The sequence below is a fragment of the Oenanthe melanoleuca genome, chromosome 5 (assembly GCF_029582105.1).
Source record: "Oenanthe melanoleuca isolate GR-GAL-2019-014 chromosome 5, OMel1.0, whole genome shotgun sequence".
In the NCBI taxonomy this organism is placed as follows: Eukaryota; Metazoa; Chordata; class Aves; order Passeriformes; family Muscicapidae; genus Oenanthe; species Oenanthe melanoleuca.
In genome coordinates, this window is record NC_079339.1 from 18,445,584 (window position 1) to 18,472,113 (window position 26,530).

Genomic DNA, 26,530 nt, shown 5'->3' on the forward strand with positions numbered 1-26,530 from the left:
GCACTGCTGAGGCTGCACCTCGAGCTGGATTGTGCCCAGAGAAGGAAAGGGTCTGGAGCACAAGTCTTGTGGGAGAGCTGGGGGTGTTCAGCCTGGGGAAAAGGAGGGTCATATCACTTATCTCTACAATTGCCTGAAAGGAGGGTGTAGCCAGGTGGGGGTTGGCCTGTTCTCCCAGCTAACAAGTGACATGGATGAGAGGAAATGGCCTCAAGTTGTGCCAGGGGAGGTTTAGATTGGATATTAGGAAAAATATATTCACTGAAAAAATGGTCATTAATTAGAACAGGCTTCCCGGGGAAGTGGTGCAATCAAAATCCCTAAAAGTGTTCAAAAAGCAGGTAGACCCTGGGGACATGGTTTAGTGGCAAGCAAGGCGGTGTTGCTGGCTGACGCCTGGACTTGATCACCTTAAATGTAGGTCATTTCCAACGATCCTACGGTTTTACAAAACACACGCTGCCGGCTCTCAGGCGGCGTTGGAGGCCTGGCGGGCACCTGCAGGGAGGCAGGCTCGGAAAAGGCAAGCCCCGCCGGCGGAGAGGGCGGGCACCGATCGCGCCCCCTCACGCAGCCCCGGCGGGCACTGACGCGGCCCCCCGCGGCCCCTCCGCGCGCCGCCGCCCTGTTGTCAGGCAGTTTGGCGCCCGCGCGCGCCCCGGGGGCGTGGCCCCGCGCGCTGGCCAATGGCGAGGCGCGGCGCATGAAGCTGCGGGACGGACGCCACGGCTGGTACCCGCCCCCCCCCGCCGCGGCCTCCGAGCGCCTCGGCTCCGGATTGGACGGAAAGGGTTTATTTTTAAAAGTAATCTGCTTTCTCTATTGGCCGAGGGAGACGCCTGTCAGCGTGACGTTGCCTTGTTGCTAGGCCGGGAAGGTGGGAATCGAGGTGCACCCGCCCCATGCACTGAGTGGCCAACGGGAAGACGAGCGCCCGCCGCCATCCGCGCCCCGCCCTGTGGCAGCCGCTCAGCCGCGTGAGTGACGTTGGCCAGGCGACCAATGAGAGACCGAGCTCGGCACAGCGCCCAATAGGAGGGCGCAAACCGGGGAGCGGGGCGGTGCCGAGACGAGGTGATTGGCAGGTGGGCGGAGGCAGAGGAGGGCTCGCCGGAGCTGCCATGTCCGCCATCTTGGAGCGTCGGTGATGGTGGCGAGCGGAGGTTTTCCCGCCTGAGCGGAGGCACCCGGGGCCTGTGGCGGGGGACGCGCTGCCGAGGTACGGCCGGGACGGCACCGTGATCTCCGCTCCGCCGCTTCCAGGGGAGCAGCGCTCCGGCGGCGGCTCCTCCGCGGCGGCGCGGGCCTGGCGCCCGCTCTCGGCCGTGTGGGGGCTCCGGGCGCTGCTCGGGCGGCTCCGGGCCGGGCCTGCCGGGGCTGCCGGGCCGGTGGTGCGCGGCCTCCCGCAGGCGCAGCGCGGGGCGCGGAGCGGCCGGGGCGCGGTGCGGGGCCGGGGCCGGGGCGCGGCTGGAGGCCGGGCCGCAGCGCGGAGCGCTCCCTGCCCGCCGCCGCCGCTGCCCCCGGGGCCGCGCGGGGCTGTCTGCCGGGACGGCTGCGGTGTTCTGGGGCTCTAGCAAGGCAGCTCGCCCAGCTATTATGTTTTAAGAGCGTAGCAGTGTTTGGGTAGGCTTTAACTGCTGTTAAATACGTTTGGCAAAATCTAACCTAGAACCTGCCAGTTTTTCTGGTTTTGTTTTGTGTTGGTTGCTAAGAACTTCCCAAAGTGTAAGAGGGAATTAGTGTTTTAGTCTATTTAGTGTCATATGAGACTATCTTGTATGACATAAGTGCAATTGAGGCTAAAGATCATTTCTGTCAGCATAAATGTTGTTTAAGTCGGAACAGTAGGATACTTTGAATGGGTGTGTTGCTATTTTAAAAAAATGTTCTGAGTGGAAGAGTGGAAAAAACTTAGGAATAGGTGGGTAGCTTTTGGAAGGGATCCTTTGAGATGTTGACAACTTAAAAATGAAACATTATTTTACTGCTGGTGATGTTACTTTGGTTTTAAATGTCCTTCAGTGAAATGAGTCTATAAATGTACTCTACCAGTCTTTGCATTACACAAATACCTGCGTGCTTTTTTTTTTTTTTTTTTTTTTTTTTTTTCCTCTGGGGTGCTGAAAGATGGGAAGTCTCCCTGTTTCAGTGTTCCAGAAAGATTGCTTCAGTTATTTGAACAGAATGGTCTATTTCCAGCCCAACAGACATTCAAATAAGACTGATTACTTAGCTCTGTGTTATTTATGTTTTCAGTGGCAAGACATGGACTAACTGAAGCTTGCAAGAGTTTCTTTTTATACAAGTAGAAAATAACACTGCCTTTCAATATGTAAATTGTTAATGAGACACCATGCAGAAGTGATATCGAGTTTATGTGTTTTTCTTGACAGTTTTTACTTTTAAGTACTTGTTTAGGTTCACTTAAGTTAGTTATTTTGTCCGTCTATGATATTATTTGAACATAAGGATTCTTTTTATTTGTTCTCTGTTTGAAAACTAAAATGTATAGGCATTGAATCCAGCACTATCTTGAGTTAATAAGGGAATTTATTTTCTAAAACTACTTGGAAATACTATTTTGGCAGATGAGGTCTGTTTACAGTGACCAAGGAAAACACTGAGTTAAGTGAAAGCTGTAGTTTAGAAATTCCGGAAAAGCAACCTGTTTAACAGGAATGCCTTCAAACAGTGTAGTGCATTGCAGCTTCTTTACAAGCCAGTTAGATTTGTATGCAAACTGCTGTAATCATCACAGCTTTGCATTGTTTTAAAAAATACAGTTCAACTAGCTGTTGTTCCCTTATGGAATTAAAGATACTGAGTAGTTTGTATGTCTCTTCACAATACTGCCTGTAAACTGCTCCCTTCTGCTGAGTTGCTGAAGTGAGCAAAAGTGACTTTTTCCTTCCAATGCCTCTGTCTTGCACTTAAGGGAGGTGATGCTACAGCCTATGTACCGCTCAGAGACTCAGATTGTGTTCCAAGAGTGAAATTCAAGTGAATTAGTAGGTGGAGCCTGAAATTAGCAGTATTAGAGCAGAAATCTGTGTATGTAGCTTTTGTATTGGCAGATGTTTAGAGAGTGAACTCTGTTATGGCTCAACATCTTTGCTTATTTACTCAGCTTAAGCTTGACGTGCATGTACTGTGAAATGCTAAAGAGCTGGCTCCAAACCAGCCAGTCAGAATGCTGGGACAGTCAGAAGGGAGAAATGTGTTGAAGAAGTGTTGGGTGCACTCTCCTTTCTGTCCATTAATGTCCTACTTTGTCCAAGTGCTTAACAAGCCTTGTAAGTATGTACTTAACACCACAGTTAAAGATTACTCTGTGTAACTATGTTGCAATAAGCCATTTTTTAGCTTCAGTATTTCAGCATAGTACACAACATCTTTGTAGGTGGGAGACTTTTGTATTCCCCTTTTTTTTGGGTGACCTTCTGAACTGTGGTGGAAACCATGACTTTTGTGCTTGAGCAGAAGAGATGCTGGTATGAGCATGAGTAGTCTCTTTCTGTGGTAAGGTAGGATGGCTTCAGCACATTGTGTGCCCTTTAGATTAGTCTTTTGTGGTAGCACCTTTGCCTGTGATCCTTAAGCTTTCTGTGTGCTCTGCTATCTGATATGCCAGGTTTAGGAATTCTCTGTTATCTCAAGTTAATATCTCTCAGCCGGATTCTAGAAGACCAGATGTCTGGTTGGGTTGTCCTTGGAGCAAGATGTAGAGTCATTGTTTTTGGCAAAACTTTTCACAATAATAAAACAAATATGAGTAAATGAGAAATAATATCTTGCTTGTGTCTTCTTATTTTGGTAAGTTGGAAGAAGAGAGCAAAGAACTTGAGAAACTAGTGGTCCTGATATTTTTGTGGTGGGAAGCAAGCCTGAACGATCAAGGAGAAGACACACATAGAACATGAAAATCATGCTGAAAGCTCTGCACAGCATGTTTAATTGTTTCTGTAGTGTGTCAGGGTGCCAGCATCTGTTTTAGAAACTATATGCTACTAGGCAACTGAAGTAAAATATTTTTCTACTCTTGGATATTATATGTAGCTTTATAGCTAGTTTGGGACACTTTTCAGGAAGTGGAATAGACTGACTTGAGGAGATTGGGAGGACATGTGGTTTAAGCTTGCCTGTTTATGGAATAGCTCTTCACATAATATTGGCAAAGAATTGTTGGGATGAAATACAAGACTTTTCGTGACTCTTGATTATTTAATAGCTTATATAACATGTCAAGAAGCATGTTTGAAATGCTGTATGAGATTTGGAATAGGTGAAAAAGTTCCTAACTCTTTGACTTTTTTTTTCTTCTTGCTGTTAGTTCATACAGTTACCCCTTAATTCTGTTAAATGATGTGTCTTTTCCTCTTAAATTTGAAATGCTCAGTGATAAATCTGTGGGATATATTGCAGGCCAGCTGTGGAAAAGAATAGCAGAAGCACCTCAGCATACAGCCTTATGGACTAGTAAAGCTGTAACACTCCACTGGGGGGAGATTTATGTTGTTAGGCATGTTGGCAAAATGGCAGAGTAGAGTGCCTGGGAAATGCATGGTGGGGATTTGATTAATGAAGGGGAGGAGAGTAGAAAAGGAGAATAAAAAAATGTGTGTACAAGCAGAAACTGCCCAATGGTGAGATTTGAGGATTGATTAGTTTCCTTGGAATGTTCTTAAAATTTTGTCCGATTTCGTTTTGAATGGGTTGGTTCCAAACGTTTATGTAATTTGTGTGTCTGTAAGGAGGTGGAGGACATGGCCTAGTGGTCACTGGCCTGTGTCCACTGGGCCCTCTTGAAAATGAGCACAGGAGCACCATAGGCCCTCTCTTGTCACCTGTGCCAGAAGTTACTTTTAAATGAGGAAATCTCTAAAGCCTGTTTAGGATGCCCAGGTGCATCCTGGATGAGGCTTGGGAGATGGCCACGTGATTTCCCGTTTGGTGGCAAAGCACAGTTGGGATGGAGGATGAAAACTTCAAATCTTTAAGTAAAAAGTAGTTTCTGAGTTAATTAAATATGTTATAGAATATCTCTTTCCGTACTAAAAGCATTCTGATTGTTAATTACAGAAGTGAATCCCAGGCCTCCACCCCTGTTACAGAGTGGGTGAGTTCTCTTCTTGAGTGACCATTGGCAGGATTTCTAACTGGATACCAGTATATAAAATAAGATTTTTGTTGTGCAAGTTTAACTCCTGGTGTGGGTTTTTGAAGTGAATCCCATTATTTCCTAACTATTCTGTAAATGTACATGATGCTCCTTTAGAAGAGCAAAGCCTAAGACTCTAATCCTTGGTTGTGTGTTGCATATTTCTCTCTTGTGGGAGTAACCTAATTGATAGATTAAAAGCTTCAAGTAGTGCTTTATGCAGTGGCTGTAGGCAATGCTAGTGCAGGTGTGATTGCATTTTCCATTGTAACTGGTTTAAGCCTTTGTTAGAGCAGAAAACAAGGGAGTAGCAGATACTCTCAAGTTGCTTGCTACAAGTTGGTATTATTTCAGTACTGTTTGCATTGTGAAAGGAGTGTAAGCCACTGCCTCCACACGGTGGATTTCTGCTTTTTTGTAGCAGTGTGCATAAGCAGAGTGCTTATACAATTAGTGATTCTCATAGAAACGGTGAAAATACAATGCTATTTGCTTTTTATGTAAGTGTAGTGGAAACCAAATCTTGTGTTTCCAGTATTAGGGGTGGGGGGCAGGGAGATGGAGGGGTTTTGTGTGGGGAGATTTTTTTTGTGTGTGGTTTTTTTTTTTTTCAATTACTCTAAGTTTCATTAAGGCAAAAATCATAGGTTAGGTATTGGTGAAAAGACTAATTCTTTCTGTGATTTGCAGAAGTAGGGCTCTCCATATTCTGTTCTTGCTTACCATGTACCTACTACTTTGACCAGTTCCAATCTTAAAAGTTCAGCTGGTTTGAACTGCAGAATTTGAATTAATGTTATTTCTTCTGCTACTGTCTTGAGGGACTTGCTGAATGTCCACATAACTGAAAGCTAAGTGTTCTAGAAAGTAAGAAGTAGTAGGTTACATTTGACAACTTCAGCTGTTATCACCAAACTTCCTGGAAAAGGATGGGAAGTTTAGAGACAGCTGGAACACACCCACTTTTAAGTAAGGGGTGGGGGGGGGCCCTACTGATGGGTTCCATCTCCTTTCTGTAGCAGCTCAAGGTCCATTTCATATCCGTGGTGCTCAGTCTAGATGGAAGTGCACCTAGAAGTTGCACCAGCACGGGGGTTTTGTTCCCTTTGGCCATGTTTGTGTTTCTGTGTCCTTTCTGGCTGTTACAAGGAGGAATTTGTGACTGCTCCTGACAGCTCTGAGGGGTAATGACATGTAGGTGTCTTTTCCTGTCTGTGAGGGACAGCTATAGAGGGTGCAGTGAGCTGGCCATGAAGTATCAATTCTTCCTTTTTCCTGTGACAAGCAAACATTCATCCAAGGATCCTTCTCTGTGTGTACTTGATGCTGATGATGGGCTCTTTGTTACAACTTTAATCCACATCTAAATAGCAAAAATTTGTTCACTGAACAGTTATTTAGTAAAATTTGCTTGATACAGGAGGCAGTAAAGGTAACATTACTGAGAGATCTGCATTTCTTAATGGTCAACATAAAAAACTAAATGTGTCTTTTCAGGCTGCTTGCCTATACTATAAGGGCTAAGGCAGTCTTCTAGAGTCACAACATTAAAGTTTATAAATTTCTCTGATATGAGTAATATGTAATTGAAGACTGAAGTTACTACTTCTCAACCCACTAATGCTTGATTTCTTTAATTACTCAGTAGTTGGACCAGGTGCAGTTGTCATAATTTGACTTCAGTCATAGATTGGCACTTGTTTTCCCCTGTGCCTGCCTCATCCTCCTGCTGTACTTAAATATCACTTATTTTGAGAACAAGAGCCAAAGAACTTTAACAAAGCTGAACTGAGTACCAGCTACACTTAGCTTTCATGCTCTGCTTCAAATATGCAAATTTATGATTTGCAAAAATTCAAGTTCTAAATATAAATTAATTCCTAATGCCTAAGCTATGGACTAGGAAATTTAGTTGCCCAGATTGGAATTGAAGAGATAGGATATTGAAGGCAAACAAGAATAATTCTGAATCTTTTATGTATGAGAGTGTTAGTGGAAAAAAGATTCAAAGTCTGAAAAACCCATGGGTTTTTGTATTTATTTATTTATTTATTTATTTATTTATTTATTTATTTATTTATTTATTTATTTATTACAGGGAACACTGGCAGATGCTTTTCACGGTGGATGCCTTTTAGGGCATAACAGAAAGCAATGATATCAATACTTGTATAAGAATCTTTTCTTTGAAATGCAGTGGTCCAGTCTTCCCCTCTTCTGGACTTGGAAATTCTGAAGTCTAACTTGCAATCCAAGCCATAGGGCTGGAGATTAGAATGTGGTGGAATTGGGTTTTTTCCCTCCCATGTTGAAGTTGTAGCCCCATGCAACCAGGAATGAATTATTTATAGAGACAGTAAAAATTGTAATATGGTACTGATCTCATCCTCATAAGAAGGGATTATAGGTTATCCAGATGTGTAATTTTTTACAAAATTATTGTAGGTTGTGAACATGGAGTGAAACCACCTAAGAAAGAAGTCTTGTTATAGGCTTCAAGGCATTTCAAACTAAGTTAATTTCTGTGCCACTTGGCATAGCAGTAACTTGATTTTTAGGAATGGTAATAGGACTGTCTTGACAAGTCTGTGTGGAACTCTAAGTGTTAGTGAAAAGGATCGAAGACTTAACTTAAGGTCCTAAGTAAATTGATTTCTTAGTCTTTGGCTTAGCAGGGTATTTCTCTCTAGGGCTCTATCATGTAATGCTGTAATAAATACCATTTTAGATTCTGAGCTTGCCATTTTAAATAGCTTGGTTTCTTTGAAACTTTATGCTTTAAATCCCTTGAGTAGGGCACAGAAGTATCACTGTAGTTTTGTGTAGCTGTACCTATCAGTGCTTTTTTCAGTCTTGCATTGGGATTAGTTTTAACAATATGTGTTCAGTAATTCCTAGTTAGTAAAGTAACACTTGGTGAGAATTGAGGTTCTTCTTGAGCAGGAGAAAACTGTTAAGAGAAAGAACTTGTAGGAAGGAATGGATGCTGAAAGTACTGTGGTGAGTTACTGTGTGGTAACCCTCTCTTGAAAGGGCACAAAGAAAATGAAAGAGAAAACAGCCGGTTGAAGGAAGGGTCATTTCAAAAGAACACTGTGTCCCTTAATTGTGGCATATTGCTTGAATGGGTTTTTTAAACTCTGTTTGCAAGTACATACTAGTGTCCTTATGGTATTGCACAACTGATGATCACTTCAGTGTAAAAATTTAGACTAATCACTCTTTGGAAACAGTAGTATTAAGAACTGCTGCTAAATCTTTGAGACAGACTTGCCCCATAGTTCCCTGTGACTGACTACTTGTGACTGCAGTAGAATTCTGAAAGGCACTCAAACAAATCTGCTCCTCTGATACTCCAGAGAGAAGTATTGAAGTAGAGTTTTGAAAAGATTATTTTGAAGATCACAGAGAAAATAGTAAGTTTGGCTTTTTTTTATGGAACTTCAGTTGTTGTTGGTTTTTTTTTTTCATTAAACAAGGGTGAGTGTTGCACTTAGAAGAAGTGTCTTATTCTGTTAGGCGGCCTTGATTTTGGACTGTTGTCTAACAAAAAAAAAAGAGTTCCATGGTGGAGGCCTTACTTCTGTTCAGTTGAGACACCAGAGACACTTGTGCCTAAAAAAATGTTGTGTGATTGCTCTCTGTATGTGGTTTGTGAAAGCACAACATTGCAAAACTCACGTTGTTGGAGTGTCCAAAATATAAATTGCCTGTGGGAGTGGGGAATGGGAAAGAAAGATAGCATTAGCTAATAGCCACTTCAGACTTCACTGGGAAGGCTTTTTGCATTGAAGTTTCATGATTTTGCTGGGTTTCTAATTTGTTTTCTGGAACATATTTTTGCATGTACCTAAATAAAAATGATGGTAATTCATTAAACTTACGTAGATGATAATTGGTGAAATCTTCTCATTCAAGGCATTATTTTCTTAGTTTTCTAAGATGAATCTCAGAAAAGACAAGCTGGTCATTCTCATTGTTTAAGTAACATTGGACAGTTGTCTTCGTAGCACTCTGTGTTAAGGAGGATATTGAGTCACTATTCAGCTGTCTTAGTCTTTGAGTGAAAAGTTAATCTGACTTTGGCATCAAGTACTTAATTGACATTTCATATGTATTAGAATATTTTTCTTTTCTAAGTATTTACCTTCATCCTCAGAATATCTGCAGAAGTAGGGAAACTGTTGTGTAGACAATTTTCCCTGGATATGTAGGGTGTGTTATATGAAGTAGTGTTCTTGTTGGTAAAAGACTCAAATAAAGCTGTACCATTTGCACTAGGCTGGGGAAGATTCCAGTTTTTTCCAGGTGTGTATCTATATAATGTTCCAGGCATGAAAGCATTTTGCTAAATGCAGGTACCAAAATCTAGAGAAATTAATATGCTAAAGTAGCATCACTCCTCTTGCATCTAGGTGCTGCTTCTGTGTTTTATTTCTCTTGCTTGGCATTGGAAGAACTTTTCTACTTTTGTCCTAGGAATTGTATCGTTAAACTTGAAAATGCTGGTATTGTAGAAAAAAAGTATAGATGGGGCTTAAGCTCTTTGGTAAATCAAGTCAATTTTGTAGTCCTTACCCATGAGCCAGTCAAAATAAAAGATGTTTTATCTTGCTTGATGATTAAAAGAAGAAATATCTTCAACTCTTCATTATTTTGGATTTGAACCTTTGAAGAGTGTTAGAGAGTCTTTCATTTTGAAAGGCAAAAACATGTTTATGATACTGTCATTAAGGGAATATTTAGCTTCTGAGGGTGGGTTGAGTAGTTCTGTCAGCTTTTTCAGGATATGGTTGCGTATCTTGATACCCTAATTAAAAGAACTTGAGAACTTGCAGCTGTCAAAACTTATTTGAATGGCTTTGTAAAGCTTAGTATGAGGACAACAAGGAAGATACTCTTGCCCACAGCCTTTAACTAGTGCAGTTCATGTAACTTACAATGAAAATTCAGGTTACCTGAACAACAGGTCCCAGAAACCTTTAATGAAAGTGAAGAGTTAAGCTAAGAAGTTATAAGTTGCTTTGGATTTAATTTTAAAATTTCTGTCTTCATGCAAGAGTCCACTCCAGTTCTGGCTGCAACTACAGCTGACTGGAGCTTCAGGAGGCAAAACATTGATGTGCTCCTAGAAGCTGCTGACTTTATTTCTGAACTGCAAATGGTCTTTGAGTATTCTTTTTAACAAGACTGGGATTTTGCTTGAAAAAAACATAAAGCAAATAATAGTCATGAATGCACTGTCTGTACAGAAGGAACACTGGTGTCCTGGTTAGAAGTTGATGAAGTAGCTTTCTTTTACCTCTATGTATTTTTCATGTGCCTCAAAATTTATGTCCAACTTTCAAGGCCTAATCCACAAGGGTAATAGGAGGATGAACTTGAGAAAAAAAATCCAAACCCATGATGTCTTTGAACTGATACAGTGAACAGAATAAAACACATGCTTATAAAAGAAACCTCTGATAAAATTAATTTCTTTCAACTTCAGCCTGTGTCTTTAAGTTACAGTAGTTGTTTCCAAAATGTTCAAACAAAAAAGTTAAGTTTACTGCTAAAGCAGTGAGTCAGTGTTACTGGGGTTTTCTGCAATTCCAGAGTAGTAGTTAGGAATTCAGGTCTTATTTACAGTTGCAAATTATTAGCTGGTTGAGACAATAGTAGAACTGATGCTGAATTATCTACATTCAGGATCACGCATCTTATTTATCAGATTCAGGGGAGTTTTTACTCTGTAATCCTGAGCAGGCTTGATGTGATATAATTTAGGGCAAAGGTGGAAGAGTCAGTTCCTGATTGCATTGTCCCTAATGGTGTGTTCCCTCTTCCTTGGCTGCACTGGCCCCAGTGATTGATGGACCCTTTGAACTGTTTCATCCCATGGACGTGGCAGAAAAACTCTTTTCCCTCCTTCCTCCTGCATTTGCCACTTTTAGTGTAGGTTTTTTTCATTTGGAAGTGTCTTGGCAGAAGTTTCATCAGTTTCATTAGTTGGGGAGCTAACAGCAAGGGGTAGAACAAAGCTGCTTTGCATAATCTAATTTAGCATCCTAAAGCACTCCTGTGAGAGACCATCTCAGTCCTTATCCTCATTCTGAGTGTGGATGGTAGCATTTCAGCAAACAAATGTATCCTCTAAGCAAGGTATTGGGAACTGATAGCCAAAGCATTCAAAGTTCGAGTTCTGATCTAAATGAGATGCTTCTTAGTGTTTAAAAATTGCCTTGATTATCATGAAGATTTTTCTATAAACTTAATTAGTTAATAAATGAGAATTCTAGACTAGTTCAGATGCAGCAATGTCTTGGCCCTTCAGCTCTCACCACTACCAAACTGATGGTTGTGGATAACACGCAGGTCAAGTTTCTTCGAGAACCATCTGTCCAAGGGGTTTTTGGGAAGAGATGTTCCTGATTGTGTGGGAACATGAGTGTTCTAAGGAGTGTATATTACTTTGATTTTCTCACCTGACATTTGGAAAGGTGTGATAGGGAACAATGCTGAGTCTTAAATTATGATTTCACAGTACTCTGCTTAAATGTTACATTAAGCAGTTTTGTATTGCTGGACTATGATTTCACTGGGGGATCTTTCTGGCCTGTAAGCCAGTGGAAGAAGGGAAAAGATTCTGCCGTGCTTCAGCTGTTTTTCATGTTTGTTGCATAAAAGTTCTTGCACTTGTGGCCCAGAGAGGTGATAGAACTAAACCATTCCATGCCCTGTGCTTCCCTTTTTAAATTGTAGTCCAGACCCTTATGTTCTTTCTGGAAGAGATGCTGGTGTTCTGCTAGTGGTTTTGTCAAGCTTATGTAACAACTTTATTTCAGATATATGAAGTTATATAAGGTAATGCATGCAGTGAATTACTCTGGGAGCAGCACTCTTCAGGAGCTTGCAGATCTTGCACTTTTCAGCCAGGATGCACAAATGTTGGATTGGTTTCTATTAGTAGACATTTGGTTGGTGTCAGTGTTTGGGCCCATAGAGATGCATGGGAGTGGTTTTAGAAACAGACATGGCCAGTTCATGCAACATTAATAAAATTAGTTTAGTCCTCTTTATGGTAACTGGTCGCATAGTGGTTGACTTCTCTTACCTAAAAATGTGTGAAGGAAGTTTATTAGGTAATATTAAAACAGACTTTGCCATGCTATTGCATTTTATGTGAAGATGGATCCTACCCTGGGGTAGTTGTGCTTTGCTTTATTTTCTGGGTATATCAGATAAACGTGAATATGGGTGTGGTCCTGGTTGTGATGAGTTTTCATAGTTCTGTGTTTGAATGTAATCCATCTGTTCACATGACAAATACTTCCATCCTGCCTTTGCATGTTACCTTCAGGTCTAAGGCTTTGACCTTCCATCATTTGATACTTCATGACAGGACTGTATTGACTTGGCTGAACTATTGCTGAATGTAAGCCATCCCTGGATCTAGGAAAGTCAAATTTAAATAGACTTGAACTTCACCCAGTCAGGTGATTCTTTTTATGCATTATTTTATGGAAAGAACTCCTGTGGGCTTTTGGGGGTGGGGGTTTGTCCTTTTTTTCGTGATGCAATACCTAATCTGTGCTGTGGGGAGGAACAGTCTAAGTTAATAAGCCATATGTACCCACTAAGTGTAAGTCAGTCTTTAGACCAACCTCTCCACTCTAGCAGATTCTGAGGTGGACTGAAAAAGTCCTGATTGACCAGAGCAGGGTTCTGGTGGCACACCTTTCACAGGGTATGCTTTAATACATGCATTCCAGGTATCTTGCTAATTTTGCTTACACTGGTGTCTAATTTACTATGTAATCCTACTGTATTGAATTCAGAAGCCAACTGTTCTGGTGCTACACAGTGGTATTTACACACTGAAGTCTTCAAACAGAAAGCAGAGTAGAGGAATAACAAAGACATCCTTGTGAGGGGAGTAATCATAGTGGTTTCCATTTGGGTAGTTCTACTAGCAATTGAAATCTGTGGATCTTAATGTGTAAGTTCTTCAGAAAGTGCATTAAGCTAAGCAGGCTTTGTTTCCACATGACATAACTGAAGAAGTGATGTTCTCTCCCTTTTTGGAGCTCTGTTTTGGAACACAGCACTTTTAAAATGCAGAAACAATAACCTAGAAGACTTCAGTAAAGTGAACTGAGTCCAGAAAATGTGTTTACTTTTTCTGCTCTAGTTCATCACTTGACTCACAGGGGATTGGCAGGTCTGTCAGGCATGGAGACCTAAAGGTCTGCAGATGCAAAAACATATTTAAAAGACTTTTAAGAGAATTGTGGCCAATGTGTTGCTGAGCTTCAGTTCATGTGTGTGTTGGTTACCGAAATAACGCGAGAAATAAAGTGAGTAATTATCTTTAAGGTCATTTCCAGCCCCAGGTATTCTTTGAATCTATGATCTTTAGGTTGACAGAGACCATCTGTTAAATCACCTGCAAAGATAAAAAACCAGCTTTGAAGACACAGCTCCTTATCTTTAACATGGAAGGTGTAAAATCAAATCATTCTCTTTGGCAGAATACTTGAAATGCTTTTCAGGTGAATAGTTTGGGTTTTTTAGTTCAAGATATGTTTGTGACAAACTGATAGCAGAGCTTCTCAGCCAAATACCGAGTAGTCACTGACCTTGGTTAATAAACATGCCACTAATTTTGCTACCCTTCTTAGTTGCTAATACTTTATTTTCCTTAAACAATATTACCAGTGTTCCCAAAAGAAACGAAAGTACTGTGTTGCTTGAAACCTGTGTTTCAACCCTCAAAGTGCTGGAAAGTGGAGGTGAATTTTTGTTTTAGAAATTCTTCCTGCAACTAGTACAAATGGCTAATTGGAAAGAAAAGTCAAGATGCAGGATCAAAATCAGTTTGTAGGATGCTTTTTCTTCCCTGTTTGGTGTTGACTAGAGCACAGACAGTAAGGACAGGTAAGTAAGTGTTAGTCTGAAGCCAGTTAAGGATACCTAATAGAGCTCTTCAATTCTTCCAGTGTAAAGCAAAGTAACATTAAACTATCAAAAGTAGAGATTTTCATAATGGTGAGTGAATGCTATCTTAATTCAGCTGTTACTTTGGAAGCCTGGATGTGGTCTATGTTGGTTTTTGCAAAGTTGACCTGTTTTCAGATTGAAATTGGCTGAATTCTTTATAAACTTGTGCCAACATAACAGGCATTCTTAATTCTTCTTAGTTTATTTCTGTGCAAGTTTGTGGATAAATTACATTAATATGAGGGAATAGTTACGAAGATAGTAAAAAAGCTACTGCAGAAAGCTCTAGTAATGGGATTTTCAGATCTTCCAGATCTGAAGGTGCTACTTTATGGAAAATGGCTAATAGTTTTTTTTCAGACAGTCTGGATTTGTATTAGATTTCGGTGAAGAACAGATTATAAAGGCAGTTTCATTTTAGTGACATAAAGTAATTTCTTCCTCTGACTCCAAAAAATAGAGGGAAATGTTAAAACTGGTTTAAAAGTAAATAAGTATTTCAGATGACATGCCGTTTCATTTTATTTGCAGTGTATGCTCCGCTGAACTGACACTTTTCTTCCTAGCAAGTTGTTTCCTTCCTCTGTTCACGTGTTTTATTTGTTGCAAAACAGTCCTTAGTGTTCATGCAGTTGTCAAGCTATTGAATAGAACTTATTAACATTATTAAATTATACAATTTTTTTTGTCGTTGTAGGAAGAAATCTGCTTCATCTAATTCAATGCTAATTCAGTCCTGCTAATCTGCTAGTACTGTAGATTGAAAGATTTTTTTGCTGTTGCCAGGATACCCTGTAATGGGCAAGAAGCCTGAGAGAATACAAAACGTTCTGATTTTTTAACTTAAAAACTTTTGTGTTTAACAGGTAAGAAACTATTAAACTTCACCTACAGCAGTAGATTTTACTTCATCTATAAAACTTATCCTAAAGCATTCAGAAACCACTTAAAATTTAAGCTTTTCATCTCCCTGATGTCTGCTAAAATCACCTGATTTTGTAGGTTCACATTTACCACTTTCTAAGCTGCAGTTTCTTCTTCAGTTCAGGCTTTGCGGCCACGTCTTCCCTTCTCTTGCAGTTTTTTCTGACTACTTTCTAGCTGGCTGATTATAACTTTGTATTTTAACCTGCCCTGCTCTTACACTATCTTCTTTCATCATCCTTCTTTGGTTTACTGTGACAATCAGGGGTGTTCCAGACACACTGTTGTGGATATTCTGTTTCTTTTACACTGTTTTGCTTTTGTGCCGGGAAGTGTATCTGTTGCCTAACCTTTTTGAAAGAGTTTCAAAGCAAATGTGTTCAGGAGCTGACATATAGTATGTATGAGTGATTTATAGATTATTATATTGAAGTAATACTGTCTTCTGTAATTTAATTTTTTAGTACTTCATGTTTTAGCGCAAAAGTGTCTTCTGGGTAGCTATGCAGTGTTGAGCTTGCATTTTAAATTGTTATGGAATCATATGCATTTCTTAGTGCAAAGATTTCTTCATTTTCTTTGTTTTGAAGCTAATTGGAAGAATTCAGAATAGGAAAAATCTAACTGAATTCTGTGACCAGTGAATATTTTAAATTTGTAATTGACAGTTGATGTGGAATTACTAGAAAATGATTCATCTTCTCTACTTGGGCAGGAGAGATTAGTGTCTTAATTTGAAGTTATTGCAGGTAATTAAGATCTTTATTTATTAACACTTACTAATGTGGATTGAGATAGTGTAGGAATTGATGAGGATATAGTTGTTGCTCGGTATAAAATTGCTCTTGTAAATTCTGTGTAGACTGTAGATTTCACCTGATTTTTGTACTTCTGTTGAACAGTTATGACCTCTTGAATCTTGGGGGATTGGTGTCTTGGAGTAAACTTTAACTAGCTTGGATTTATTTACATATTTCAGCACGTCAAAGCTGTTGATTATTGGGGCATTCAGTCATAAGGGGGGATGTATATGCACATGTGTGTGTATATCTGTATAATGTATTATGTAAAAGATCATAGGATGGCAGAAGAGTTAGGGTTGGAAGGAGCCTCCAGAGATCATCTAGTTCCCCCCTCATGCCAAGGCAGGGTCACCTAGAGCAGGTGACACAGGAGCATACTCAGGTGGGGGACTCCATGACCTCCCTGGGCAGCCTGTTCCAGTGCTCTGCCACCCTCAGTGTAAAGAAGTTCTTCTTCATGTTGAGGTGGAACTTCTTGTAATTTAGTTTATGGCCATTGCTCCTTATCCTATTGCTGGGCACCATGGAAAGGAGTCCAGCACCATCGTCTTGGCACCCAGCTTAGATATTTGTATGCAAGAATGAGATGCCTTCTGAGTCCTTTCTTTTCTGGGGCCCAGCTCCCACAGTGTCTCCTCATAAGTGATGCTCCAGACCTGAAATCCATCTGTGTGGCCTCTCTTCTTGCTTGAATGGTGGAGACTAGATTGAGCATAGCTCCACTCCAGATGTGGCCTCCCTAGGGCTGAATGGAGGGGCAGGATCACCTTCCTCCCCCTGCTGGCCACACTCTTAGTGATGCACCCTAGGGATACCATTGTCCCTGGACAATGTGGTGTCTGCAAGCAATTCTATCATGACATCAGGCCACTGTGGCAGCAGTGTGTGTGACCCACTGTGGCTGTCCTGGGAGCTGGGGAGGCTGTGGCCTTAGACATCACTCATGTGGGAGAAGGAGGCTTAGATAGACTGAGGGCCCCTTTTTGGGGGCTCACTCCCCTCTTCCTGATGCTCCTTGGGCATAGGGACTGCCCTCTGCCTCCCCTCATGTGCCTAAGCTTCAGCCAGCTCTTTATGCTGTGCCTGGGGACCCCTGCAGGAGACAGTGGCAGCAGTTTTGCAGGAGGGTCAGAGATCCTTGGTAACCTCCCACTCTGCAGCCCCCTGTGCCCAGCAGTGGCTGGGAAGAGGGTGAAGCATCTAGAAATCCTGCTGTGAGCAAGGAAGTGCAGCCTGCACAAGATCTTCCAGCCTTCCATGAAAGAATTGTTGGTTGGTTTTGTTTCCTTTTTAGTATCTCTTCTAGTTTGTTATGCCCGTGGACTAGGAAAGAATGTGCATGGTATTAGAAGTTTGCATTAAATTGTTGAGGTAGAGGTGTTTCTATTTTCTGTTCTATTTAATTCCTATTAGGTTCAAACCATTTATTTGCTTCTTTCTCCAAAGTTTCTTTGAAACTTCACTAGCTTATTATAAGTAATGAAGTATTTCCTTTCCACTAGGTTTTGGGTTTGTGACCTTAATAGGCTGTTCTGACACTGAAGAAACAGCTACATGTTATTTTGTATTCACTTGAGAATAGTATTCTGTATCAAATTGATCTTACATTTTGTTTCAAAATGCAGCAACTGTACTATGAAAGTTCTCCTTTATTACTGCATTTATTTTTTTGTGATTGCTGTGTGTAATTGTAAAGTACTGTAATTAAATCTAGGGATTTTGAACACCAACTTATATCTTTCTAGCTGATAGAGCTCAGTGAACCTCTCTGCTCTGATTGAAACAAAATTTATTCTAAATAGGTTAGGACAGGCAGTTGTAGACAGCAAGTTTATTGTGGGTGATGCTTTGAGTACAGCAGGCACTTTAAAAAGTAGCAGCTGGAGTGTCTTCTGTCATTTTTGTTCACTGGTAATTCTCCTTAGCTTTAAATTTTTTTCAGACGTGCATTCATGCTTAGTTTGGTTTTAAACAGAGTCCATTTTCAGTGTTAAAATAAGCACTTTATAAATGCTGTGACATTGTCTTATTACTGTCCATTAATTGAAGAAAAGGGATCTCTTGCCCCAAACTGGAATCTAACTAAACAGACCTAGATAGTAACTAGGTGAGGTTATGTGACGCATATTTTCATCATTACTGTCTTTCCTTAAACTTATCTGCCTAATTGTTTTTTAGGAGGCAAGGGATTCTTTGTGTTTATCATTAAGAAGTGCAAGACCATCTTAAAATCAAGGACTCCTTTGTGGTGCTTGCTCTCCTTGCATCCAGTAACTAGTTTGGCTTTTGCTAGGTGCTGCACAGAAATTATAAATCCTGATTTGCTGAAGGAGGCTACATCACTTAAGGCCTCTTTCAGTTGAGGAAACGTTTGTTGGTGCATAAGTAACTGATCTTCTTTTCCACGTGTGTACTTGAACCCTATAGTAAGAAAATACAGTAGTACACAGAGAAAAATGACAGATTCAGGGTTTATTTTTTCTATAATGCAGTAATTGTTACAACACCTTATGTAGCATTTTTCAGGATTTTACATGCTGCAGAATCTTCAGCTTGACACTGATACTCTTAAAGCTTCCCTTGCTTGAAAAATGGAACTGGGCATTGCAGTAAAATCTGCAGAGTTCCTACCTGAAGCTCTGTGTCTATGCCTTTGACATCTGTGTATTTGTCAGATAAAGATTCTTCAGCTGAAATCCTTCTGGTTTTCATTCTGCACTGGTCTAGATGCCCATGTCTGCTAGGAGCTGCATATACTCAGCTTTTGTGTGGAGCTCTGAGGTACTGAGAAGGAACTCAGTGTAAACCACCCTTCCCAACTCAAAGGAACAGCTTACTTTAGTTTTCTTATTTGCTGAAAAGACTTCTGGCTGCCTTAAAAACTTGTTAGTCTGTTTTGTGAAAGGTTCAGTATAGGAGACATTGTCCAAGATTACACCATATGTTTTCTGACTGGAGTTCACATTTTAGTCTGGTAGCTTGAAAACAGTAATGTGTCTATTCAGGAGAGTGTGTGACAGCCACCATGACTTGAAGCTAAAGAGAGACTTTGTGATAGAACTGTTACCAACTTTTTTGATGGAAATGCCACTTAAGCACCTGATGTCTAGAAAGAACCACTGATAACTGTTAGAGTACTCCTGTGGTTTTGTTTCCCTGTAACAGACAGAAGATTTGATTTTGCTTCTTGGTCTGAAAGGATTGTTTTTAAGCTTTATTTCTTCCATTTAGCACATAATAAAAGTGAGAATTTCAGTTACCTGTATGCCAGTAGCTGAAAGCAGGCTTTCTTTGCTTTGTTGAACTGCTTTTTATTTTCAGATTTAAGTCAAATGTTTATTACATGAAATGCTATTCAGTATTCATTCAGAGAAGAATTTGTTGACAATATGAAAACAAAGCCATATTTTTCCGGATTTTAGATGTTACTCAGGAATTGAATTGTCATAAGTTATGCATCAGCATAAGTACTTATGTCAGTCTTGCTTACTGGGAACTTTCAGAGATTATAGAAAGCTAACATGTTACAAAAGACAGGCAAATGCATGCAGCATATTTACCATCTTTAACACGTTTTGTCTTTCCACATATGAAAGTTTTTAACATCATCCTGGGTTATTTTGCTTCTTGTAGTTTCTAATCTTGAGCACGTCTCATATTTGGAAGTCTTGTATCTTGCATTGAGTCCAAAAGTCTTTTTCTGCTCTGACTGAAAGTGAAGTAACATTGGGAGTAATACAACCCATGTGACCCATTGAGTTTTTTGTAAATTTGCATGTAGTGAAGTTTTGGAAGAGCAGACTTGTGAGTTTTGGAAAGAAGGCCTAATGCTGACTGTTAATGGGACTGAAATTTGAAAAAGCATGATGATGTTTCAGAATTAGTAGTTGGGAGGGAGGGTAGAACAGTAGGCTCTGAGAAAAGTAGCAATAACCTGTTTTGATTTTAAAACTTCCAATCAAAACTATTCTAGGCTGATTCTAGATTACTGTCAGTAATAATGCCTAAGAAAATTCTCTTCAGGGTTCCTGGACTTTCCCTTTGGCACAGTTTATGTTGTTTATTTTTCCTTATTTCAAAGGACCTGGGCTCCTGTTGAGAAGTGATGGAATAATCTGTGGCCGGCACCTGACATGTTGAGGGAGCAGCCCCTAAAAGAGCTTGCCTGGGAGACACTTTGTGAAATAACACAGTAACATGTTTGCAGTAGTATGCCTCTTTTTTTGTTATTGCTCTTTTCCATTGTTGAATTTCTCTTGAAATAACTGACTGAGAAATACATTCACGCTACTGAAATGAGCATTAATCATTACAGAGGTATTTACATCTGGAATTAGCATTGATAGTGGTTACTTACAAGGATGGTGCTTTGACTAATTGGGGCAATGGGAGGGATTTGATCTACTTTCTAGAGGTTTAAAAATCCCAATCAAAAAATATCCTCTAGCTTTTAATAATGCACTGGTTTCACTTCCTTACAATAAGTTTGTATCTTGCATTACCCACAAGCTAGTGTTTTTCCTAAATGTACAAGTTGATTTAAGCCAATTTGTAAGATCAGGTGTGTTAAACCCTGCTTGCAAGTTTACTAATACTTCTAGTACAAAATAATTTCTTTCTGCTTCCTAATCGTTTAATACTTGCATGGGATGTTAGATAAGTACCAATACTGCAGTCAGATAAATCTGTACATTGCCTGATTGATTTTATTTGAACCCTATATCTTTATAAACAGAGAGCTGCATAATCTAGGACCAGTAATGAATGTCATAATTTTTGAAAAAAGTTTAAGCAGAGTAATGTGTAGTATGTATGTATTGGTTATGTAGTGGTTAAAGCAATAATTAAAACTCTTAAAGCAATTAAAATGTCTCCATACTGAATATACCAAGCTTTAAAATATTTAGGCTGAATACTGAGTGTCTTGCTTGTGGAAAAATTGTGCACACAAAGGTTTTGCTAGATCCTTGTTTTTTCTGTTTCCAAACTGCTCAAGTACTAAATTTGACACAATGCTGTTCTGAGTAGCTGTTGTGTGCATGCTGAATCAATTTTAACTCCGAAATAAGTGCTTAAATGCTGTCTCTTAGTTGCAGAAGAATTGGATATTTCTATTCTAATTTCATGGGGTGTTTTGAGTGTATGACAACAGCATAGTTGGATTATTGCCTTTAAGCTTGCTCCTGTATACAGCCTACAGTTTACAGAAGTGTCCTTGCTAAAATAATACTATTCACTGAAATTCTCTGCCTTACTACATGTCCTCACAGCTGATATTGCTAATGCACAGCAGTAACTAATATATTGAATTAATCTTTCACATTTGGAAAATACTTACTAAAGGAGGAAAAGGAGTGTGTGTTTCTTCCTTTCTTTAAGAGTGCTGCTCAAAACTGCTGCTTTCAATTGTAAGGAAAGTAAAGTTTTTCTTAGTGTGTTCTAGTATATGTAGTATCTCTCTTCAGTCCACTTAAAACCTGCATTCATGTAAGCCCAGTTAATACTGTGTCAGAGGTCAAGTGTCATATAAAAGCCCTGTTTTCAGGGCTGGAGGGAAATGAAGTGTTTATATGGAGCTTAATGAGAGGTGAAAGCAAGAATTTATTTGATATATTGTAGACTGAAATACTCTTTTCTAATAGCACTGAGTTGTCCTAGTAGCAACTGTTCAAAAGGTTTCTTAGAGAAATGGAATTAATATAGAGGTGCCAAAACATTTTATGGGAAAAGATGAAGTTGTTCATTCTTACAGATCAGTTATAGTCTCTTAGAGTGTTTCAGTGGTTGGAGCCACAGCCCTTGGCATGTTTGAGTAACACATCTTGACCTTTGATGTTCCTCCTCTGCCAAGTTTGTTGAGGGAGGGACAATTAGCATAGTGTTGAAATTAGCTCCTGTATTCTGAAGTGTTCTCCCTGCAAGCAAAAATTCTTTTCATTTCTCTACCTTTATAGATGTTTTCTTCGATGTAGGGGTGGTATGTCAGTGCAGTTATTCTTTGTCCATTTCATCTTCGCCCAGCTTGATTAGTTGCTGAGCAAATTGTTCTGAATCTCTGACTCAATGCATAGATTAAAAACAAGGAATGGGAAAAGCAAATTTCATACCTTTTTCTTTAATGTAAATTAGCATGTTCCTTTCATGTAAATAAAAGCCTGCCTAACTCTCACCTTTAGATGTTAGAATAATGGCTACTGCTAACCTACTGCTGTTCTTCTTACACAGACCAGCATGTTTTGGAAATTTGATCTCCATTCGTCATCGCACATAGATACACTTCTAGAGAGAGAAGATGTAACACTGAAGGAATTGATGGATGAAGAGGATGTTCTACAGGAGTGCAAGGCTCAGAATCGCAAACTTATAGAGTTTCTGCTGAAGTCAGAATGTTTGGAAGACTTAGTTTCATTTATTATTGAAGAGCCACCTCAAGACATGGATGAAAAAATTCGATATAAGTAGGAAAACTTTTGGGATTGGGGGGGATTTGGAAGGTGGAAAGAGGACTAAATAAATCTAGTAATTTGATAGTGTGAATCCCTGTGTGCTGGTGTATAGCTATATTGATGTGTTTTAGATGAAGTGTTTTCAAGAGGCTTCATGGAACTTATAAGTAAATTTTTCTAATGTATGCATAGTTTTCAAGTGGAAGCTTCTTATCCACAAATGCTTCCAAAAAGAGTTCATGTCCAAAGGAATTGACAAAAAGATGTGCAATCAGAACTCACATTAAGAATCCTGTAGTTGTGATAAAAAATAGTTGACAGAAAACCCCTTTTTGGGTAGTATAACTGAATGGTTAGCTTTGTTTTGTTGACTTTGTAAGATGTTTTGGAGGTGCCTTTTAGAAGAATTGTGATGCTCCTGGGGAGAATGTCCTTAGGGTCTAAATGCTGATGTTTTCCTTTCCAGAGTATGGGCACGACTTCTTGCTTGCTGAGAAGGTTCAGACTCAAAATCCATCTAGAAATTTGTAGAAAAGCACTTCTACTGCTTTTGGCCTCTTTTAGAAAGCTGCTTTTTTTCTTAAAATTGTGTGTTAAAATAATGTGAAATAAGCTACACTCTTAGTTGCAGAACTTCACCATTTCTGGTAAACCATGCATCCTGTAAGTGTTTCTAGTAGTGTTGGAAATTAAAGCAAATAAGAAGTCAGTACTTGTAGAGATGGATTTAACAATATATCTTGAAATGAAGGCTTGCTCTTACCTTTTTCAGCTTTTCTGCTGATGTACTATTGCTACTGATGATCTAAGTAGTGCCCTTTTTAAATGAAAACAAAGCTTATAGGCTGAATGTGCAGTTTTACTACTTTGTGTTAGTTTGCTACTTTAGAGTAAATCAACCCTGCATAAAAATTTAGTCAGATGCATTACCAGGTTCTGAATTCAGAGCTGGAAGTATGAGAAATCTGAAGTATGAGTGATGTATAACTTTTTTCTTTTCCCCAGATACCCAAACATATCATGTGAGCTGCTTACATCAGATGTCTCACAGATCAATGATAGGTTGGGAGAAGAAGAATCCTTACTCCTGAAACTGTACAGCTTCCTCCTAAATGAATCTCCTCTAAACCCTCTACTGGCCAGTTTCTTCAGCAAGGTGTTAAGTATTCTTATCAGCAGAAAACCAGAACAGGTAACTTTTTGCCAACTCGCTAATTTTACAAGTGCTCTGATAACACTGTAGTACTCAGCTATTTTGCTTTAAGACTGCATGATTGAGGGATAGCAGCAGAGTCAAAAGAATATTCAGGTTCCATCCTTGCTGAAGACATCTTTTCATTAAGTACACGATCGAAAAATGCACTTGGATGAGTAGGATGTATTTGATTCAGATTTGCCTGAGCTATTTATGCAATCAGTGTGCGAGTGCCTACCTTTTGGCTTAGCTTAGCTCAGTGTTTTATATGATCATATTTGCATTTATTGCTGTTAAAAACAAATGTAAATTACTTGAATCAGTGACAGTGGTTCTGACTTGGTGTGAAGAATTATTCAGAACAAGGAGAAAAACATGGGAGTCCTTGCTCAGAAATGCATTTGTACTCCGTGCACATGATCCAATACTGCAAACAGCTGCAATGACTTGATTCTCAGACCTGAAATACCTGTCTGTGTTAAGAGTTTTGCTGTGTTGAGCTTTGCCCGCTAAGCAGAGATGAGACTGATTCATATCAAAAAGGAAACCTGACTCTGCATTGGATTATAAGTAGGTTATGGTCAGCAAGTTGGGTTTGAGAGGAGACCCAGGACACACTGTACGTAGTATGGATCTGCCCTGTGCCACTTCTGCTGTTGCAGAGGCCTGGGTTTTATTTTATCTTCTCTTGTACTGCAGGCTTTAAATAGCAGAAGTGTTTAAGAAGTTCTCATCTATTTTGTCAGTTTGATAGGAAAGTGAAATTAAAAGTCATTGGTGTAATTTATCATGTAAAATACATGAAACAAATATAAGCTTATTTTTTCATTTCCAGATTGTGGATTTTTTGAAGAGGAAACATGATTTTGTAGACCTCATTATTAAGCACATAGGGACCTCTGCTATCATGGACTTGTTGCTCAGGCTACTGACTTGCATAGAACCTCCACAGCCCCGGCAAGAAGTGCTAAATGTAAGTATAATGTCACAGAACTTCTGTCTGACTTGTGTGAACTCTAACCTGGCTTAACTTCTGCTGGCTTTACTAAGTTTATTTCTTGAATATGCTGAAATTAGATGTGTGGATTTTATTTGTTTGTGGGATTTTTTTTAGTTTGTTAGTTTTTGGTTTTGTTTTTTTTTTCTGAGCTGCCAATACTTTTCCAGTGTAACCCCAGTGCTGCTGGGGACAACTTAGAACCTGAGTGGCTGGTCTCTTCCCTGATCTTTAGTATCTAACTTCTACCTGGCAGATATAATTTTAAGATTGTTTTGGACCTTACCAAACACACTTTTGGCAGCAAAGTTTGTTGAAATTAACCGAAGATTTTTTTTTTTGCTGTGGCTCAGAAATGCTGCTTTATTTTTTATTTTTCTTCATTTTCTGAAGTACTCTTAATACTTATTTAGGAGTATTGGCCTTATGACTTGTGGTAGTTGTCAAAAGGTTACTTTCAATTTCATTAGTTCATTTAATTAATTCACTGTGGAAAAATTAACATCCACACACATTTTTACAGTGGCTGAATGAGGAGAGAATTATCCAGCGGCTTGTGGAAATTGTACACCCATCTCAAGATGAAGATGTAAGTATTGGTCTGATGATGCCTTGGACTGGCTACCTGAAACAGAGGCTAGACAGAATTAAAGTGGGTGTTCATTAAATGCCTTTAACAGATATACCTTGGCCAGTGCAGGAGCCTCACAGAGGCTTACACCCAAGATGGATGGTGGTCATGAGTTTTCTCAGATCTAAGTTTAGTCTGTGTGCATATCAGAAGTAAATTGTCCAGTTACAGCTTCAGGTAATCAAGTCACATGTGGCTCCAGTTTGCTTCTGCCCTGGATTCACTTTTGTTTATACTTTTCAGGTCTGAGGCTGTGATGGTGACCTTGGTTCTCAGACCTGGAAGGATTTTGTCTGACCAAACTGTAAAGAGAGCTTACTAACACTCTAGATGAAGTTCAGAGTTATACACTAATGTATACTTATTACTGTATTCTAAAACCCCAAATTCCAAATCTTTCACAGTGTGATATTACACAGTGTGATATCCAAACTACATACCATTGGTTCTAATTCTGTCATTTAATTTTGGAAGCCTTCTCCAAGGCCTCAGGTCAAAAGCAGTCCTCTTTTGGGGGTCTGGCCTGACAGCACAGAAAGTTCAAAACTTTCAGTTTCCAGAGTTCCAACAGTGCAGGATCTGAAAAATATGAAAGCTGAAACTTAAGGCATTACTGGCACTCTCCTGGGTGTATGTTCAGCTGTGTTAGAACTTTTAGTTTTACTATTTTCTGCTTGCTTATTTCAGTAAGCTGATTTCAGTATTAAGTGTGGTTATTTGACGAAGGTTATGTAGTTTTGTTCACCTCCCCGCCTCCTTTTTGAGATCCATATCAAAGCCTTAGGTGTACTTGGAGTTGTTGGAAGATTCAGCTGTCATATTTTGCCACCTTATTGTTGGAAATAGATTCTTGTCTCGTGCTTCAAGGCTTTTGTTTTTTTTTTTTTTTTTTAAGGGTTAGTTATGGCATAAAGCTACTGCCTGAAAGTTTTTTGGGTAGGAGAGCTCTTGTCCATGTTGAAGCTTTCACCTTTTTTAACTGAAGAATTAGAGTCCAGCATGTTATTGTTCTTGTAGTGAAAAGTGCTGTTTTTCTGTTTCAGAGGCATTCAAATGCATCACAGTCACTCTGTGAAATTATTCGTCTAAGCAGAGACCAGATGCTACAAGTACAGAACAGTTCAGAGCCAGATCCCCTGCTTGCAAGTTTAGAGAAGTAAGTTGGTTTGAATTTTTGATTTTATTCTCACTTCATAAGAAACTAATTTTTAAATTTTGACCTTGAAAACCTTCAATGGCAAGCTCTTTTCAGGTGAATTTTCTTGACTACCCATCTGTTGTTGTGTAATGAAAAATAACTTGGCAAGTAAGCAGAGCACACCTGGAGGATTTTCTGTTGGGGAGTGTGAGAGAGGAGTTGTCATTAAATTATTTCCTGTGCTGCTCAATTGAAT

The 26,530-nt window shown here is 39.6% G+C and overlaps 1 protein-coding gene across 6 annotated transcripts in view; it reads left to right on the forward strand.

Annotated features, from left to right (window-relative positions):
- The first annotated feature begins 1,096 nt into the window (after positions 1-1,096).
- Positions 1,097-26,530, forward strand: part of PPP6R3 (protein phosphatase 6 regulatory subunit 3) — a 50,407-nt gene continuing 24,973 nt past the window's right edge. For 2 of the 6 annotated variants that reach the window (XM_056492072.1, XM_056492076.1), the window contains exons 1-8: positions 1,097-1,219; positions 14,927-15,006; positions 19,949-20,076; positions 22,093-22,325; positions 23,319-23,505; positions 24,344-24,481; positions 25,029-25,094; positions 26,180-26,292. In XM_056492072.1, coding sequence (XP_056348047.1) covers positions 20,065-20,076; positions 22,093-22,325; positions 23,319-23,505; positions 24,344-24,481; positions 25,029-25,094; positions 26,180-26,292 — 749 coding nt within the window. In that variant the 5' untranslated portion in view covers positions 1,097-1,219; positions 14,927-15,006; positions 19,949-20,064. Of the gene's footprint in view, positions 1,220-14,837; positions 15,007-19,948; positions 20,077-22,092; positions 22,326-23,318; positions 23,506-24,343; positions 24,482-25,028; positions 25,095-26,179; positions 26,293-26,530 lie in introns of all 6 variants that reach the window. The other 4 variants (XM_056492074.1, XM_056492073.1, XM_056492075.1 and 1 more) reach the window with 4 other exon arrangements.